At 37.6% G+C, this 3,715-nt stretch overlaps 1 protein-coding gene across 3 annotated transcripts in view; it reads left to right on the forward strand.

Annotated features, from left to right (window-relative positions):
- LOC107740083 (arginine/serine-rich coiled-coil protein 2-like) overlaps positions 1-3,715 on the forward strand; it is an 18,511-nt gene that overhangs the window by 10,184 nt on the left and 4,612 nt on the right. For 2 of the 3 annotated variants that reach the window (XM_016552363.1, XM_016552364.1), the window contains exons 4-6: positions 797-972; positions 1,086-1,232; positions 1,324-1,440. In XM_016552363.1, the coding sequence (XP_016407849.1) occupies positions 797-972; positions 1,086-1,232; positions 1,324-1,440 (440 nt within the window). Of the gene's footprint in view, positions 1-774; positions 973-1,085; positions 1,233-1,323; positions 1,441-3,715 lie in introns of all 3 variants that reach the window. The other variant, XM_016552365.1, reaches the window with a different exon arrangement.

A 3,715-nucleotide genomic window follows, 5' to 3' on the forward strand; every position in this document is an offset into this window, starting at 1 on the left:
ATATTTGTTTAATTTTTATTGTGTGTTTAACTGTTAAAACCAAAAATATTTGTTGTTTGTCTCAATAAATGTAGTTAATTTAAAAATACAGTGGTTAAATGTAAAAAAAAATTATATTGCTCTGTTTTAATAAAGGTTATAAAAAATGTCAATAATTATCGATACCGAACGATATGAAACATTATATCGTTGATAAATTTTTTAGCTATATCGCCCAGCCCTAGATGTATGGTAATTTAGAATATTTTATATTTTGAGCCTCTACCTACTGGAAACCAAGATGATGGCTAGGTCAGATTCACTCAAGAGCATCTTTACAAATCCATCATGACAAAGCAAAAACTAGATTTGTCAGTTAATTACATTTTGAAGAAAGATTGACAAGATAAACATCTGAACCAAGAAGTCAAGTAGAGTAAGACCAGGAATGTGTAAGTAAATGGGGTTCATTTTGATTTCATGTTGACTTTTATGTTTATGTAGGAGAAAAACAGTGCATATGAGAAAAGAAAATGCCAGTGCGAAATCTGTGTACATTTCTCGCAATAAAGATCACCCATGCTTTTTTTTTGGTACTGAACTGGGTGTAAATGTGCTGGTTAAGTTCACTCATTTGTGTTAAATGTAATTGTATATGCTGCACTCGGATGGTGGTGGAAGTTGACATATAGGGATTTTGTAATTTAAAAACTGTTTTTCTTGTCAGAATTATTTTGGCAAGTTTGTTCTTAAACCAACTTACTAACTCTCTTTATTGCACTATTTTCCTGAAAGAGACCAATTCTTCTTAAAACAGGCACGGAAGAAGGACTCTGAGAAAGCTCTGAAATGTCAGAGCGGATCAGAGGAGCAGCTGGAGATGTCAGATAAAGGCCGTGACAGGCTGTCTGAAGACATGGAGGAGCGACATCACCGAAAAGACAAGAAATCCTCCAGACCAAGAAGCCTATCAAGATCACGTTCAAGGGAAAGGTATTTTCATTTGACAAATCGTTTTGATTTAATTCAACATTGGCTGAATTTATGCAACAAGTGAATGTGTTAAGGTTTAGTGTTCTTAGATGTTAATTTATATTTTACTGAAGACGACATCATAATCGAAACTGGGACAAAAGAAGATCTCGCTCACGAAGCGGTGAAAGGAGATCAAGGAGTCGTGACAAGAAGAGACGGGCCAGGTCTCGATCAAACTCCAGAAGCAAGCACAGACATCAGAGCCGTAGCAAGAGCAGGTCGGACAAAGATTGTGCGTTCATGATTTTGCATGAAACTCAATGAAACTGAATTTGTACTAAAACTATGAGATGATCCAATTTTATCTAGGGAGAAGAAGAAGAGGTCAGAGAAAGCACGGAGAAAAAGTCGCAGTCGGTCAGCTAGCCCTGTGACCTTCAGGGGCAGAAACACAGCCATGGATGCTCAGGAGGCATTGGCCAGAAGGTAGAGTGCTGTCTTTTTCCCCGTCGTACAAAAAAAACTATTTGGATTTTGTACACTGTATATAGGGGTGTGCGATATGACGATTTTTGATTGTAATGATAAAAATGTTTACACAATCTGCTTTTGAAGAAATATCGTAGGATCATGCTACAGCACACATTCAATCAGTTGCAGTTCTGACGCCTCCGTATCAATATACTGTACAATAGGGCTGGGTTTTGACACAAATTTCACGATTCGATTCGATTCTCATTCACAAGCTTTCGATTCGATTACCGATTCGATTCAATATCTGTTATTTTGGATACATATCAGGTACAGTACATGCCACATTTTCTCAAGGAAAAAAAATCTCTCAACTAGGGATGTGCGGGTCTAGTCAGCTAAACGGTAAAGCTCCTACTAGTCAACACTGAAAACAATAGTCGATTACACGACAGAAGAAAAAATAGAAAAAACAAAAACATGATTTCATCATTCAAATTACCATCATTTTAACATTGCATTTAAAACATTTTAAATAACAAGTTAAAATAAAACGTTTGAAAAATAATACATTATTTTTAAAAGTTTATCTGGGCGGAAACTACATTTTTACCTCAGACCTCACATGCGTTTTCTTCATGTCAGTTGCGGTGAGTTCAAAAATGACCATGCGAAAGACGAGAAGGTGTGGGATTATTTTCGGCGCTGCGATCCCGTCCGCGCCATCTATTCCTCTAACAAAGACCCACTTCGGTGGTGGTGCAGGATGTCCAGGCGCTTTCTGAATTTCAAATATAGGCTAATATATATCTACAGGCACGCCCAGAGTTTTTTTTTTCTTAGTCAGTTACTACATTATAATATTGAAGGTTAAAATTGGCTGATTTGTGCTGTTCAACTGCTTAAATTGCACTTAATTAAGTTTTTATAATTAAGTTACAATTACTTCAGTTAGTTTTTTTTAAAGGGGTCATATGATGCGATTTCAATTTTTCCTTTCTCTTTGAAGTGTTACAAGCTCTTGGTGCATAAAGAAGATCTGTAAAGTTGCAAAGACTAAAGTCTCAAATCCAAAGAGATATTCTTTATAAAAGTTAAGAGTCGATCGCCGGATCGGCTTTCACCGTGGATGAAGCAGAGTCCAGCCCCGGGTCGTCACATGTGGTTGCCACAAGCCCGCTGGCCGCTTCTAAAGCCCGCCCGCCTCCGCTCACTCTAGCCCGCCGTTTGTTTTGTTGTGAAAGCGAAACTACTTTGTTTGGCCTTCGAAAAGAGGACAATATCCGCTTCGTCATGCCTAGAGCTGATCCGTGGAGATTATTTTTCTGGCTGACTATCAAGTTTATGGTCACCAAATATGATTTCTGATGTAAATGTGATGTTACATGAATTGTTTACAAGCTGTTATATTGACGTCTTTGCTCGGCTGAAACACTAATTGAGAGATTACATGAGACAGGATACAGATTGTAAAGTTGTACTCTTTCTTTTAACTTATCTTCGGATGTTTATTTTGTGCTGAAACTGGTATTAATGTGGAGGAGATGATCATTTCACGTGCGCCTCGCACTGCCGCGTCTGTTGATCTGAGGTGCTACAGCGATCTGTCATTCCACATTAAGCAGCGCCAAAACAGCATTTATTGTTTGAATTCTGCAATACAATGGACATAAATTGAAATCTGAGACTTTGTTTCATATTTAAAGTACCAACGCGCAATGCTTATTGCGATATATTGAATGGGAGGTGCGCTTCAATGTTCCATCCATTAACTGAAAACAGGCTAGACTAATTAATTCTTGGGATATAAGAATCGATATCGTTTCGTAAAAATGAGAATCGATTAAAATCGTGATTTCTATATTTTTTACCCAGCCCTACTGTACAATGCCACATATATTCACATCTAATGCTAACTCAGCGGTAAAGTTACTCTCACAGTACACTGCACTTATTCGCAATCACAAAAGTACATTATTTGCATGTGCTTTAAAGCCTTGCCGGTTAAATGTTTCATTCACGTGCTGGTCAGACGTGCGCTTTTTCTGAGCGCTGCGTACACCTGAAGTGCGTGCACTAAAAAGTAGGGCTACACGATAAATCGAAATGAAATCGAAACTGATAGTAGGAAAAAAATACTATGGAAGTCACTGTAGACCAGCAACTGTTTGGTTTTCCACGTTCCTCAAAATAGCATTTATGTTCAGCTGAAGAAAGAAACTCATTCAGGTTTAAAGGGGTCATATGATGCGATTTCAATTTTTCCTTTCTCTTTGGAGTGTTACAAGCT

The sequence above is a fragment of the Sinocyclocheilus rhinocerous genome, unplaced genomic scaffold (assembly GCF_001515625.1).
Source record: "Sinocyclocheilus rhinocerous isolate Xijiao unplaced genomic scaffold, SAMN03320098_v1.1 scaffold2781, whole genome shotgun sequence".
Classification (NCBI taxonomy): Eukaryota; Metazoa; Chordata; class Actinopteri; order Cypriniformes; family Cyprinidae; genus Sinocyclocheilus; species Sinocyclocheilus rhinocerous.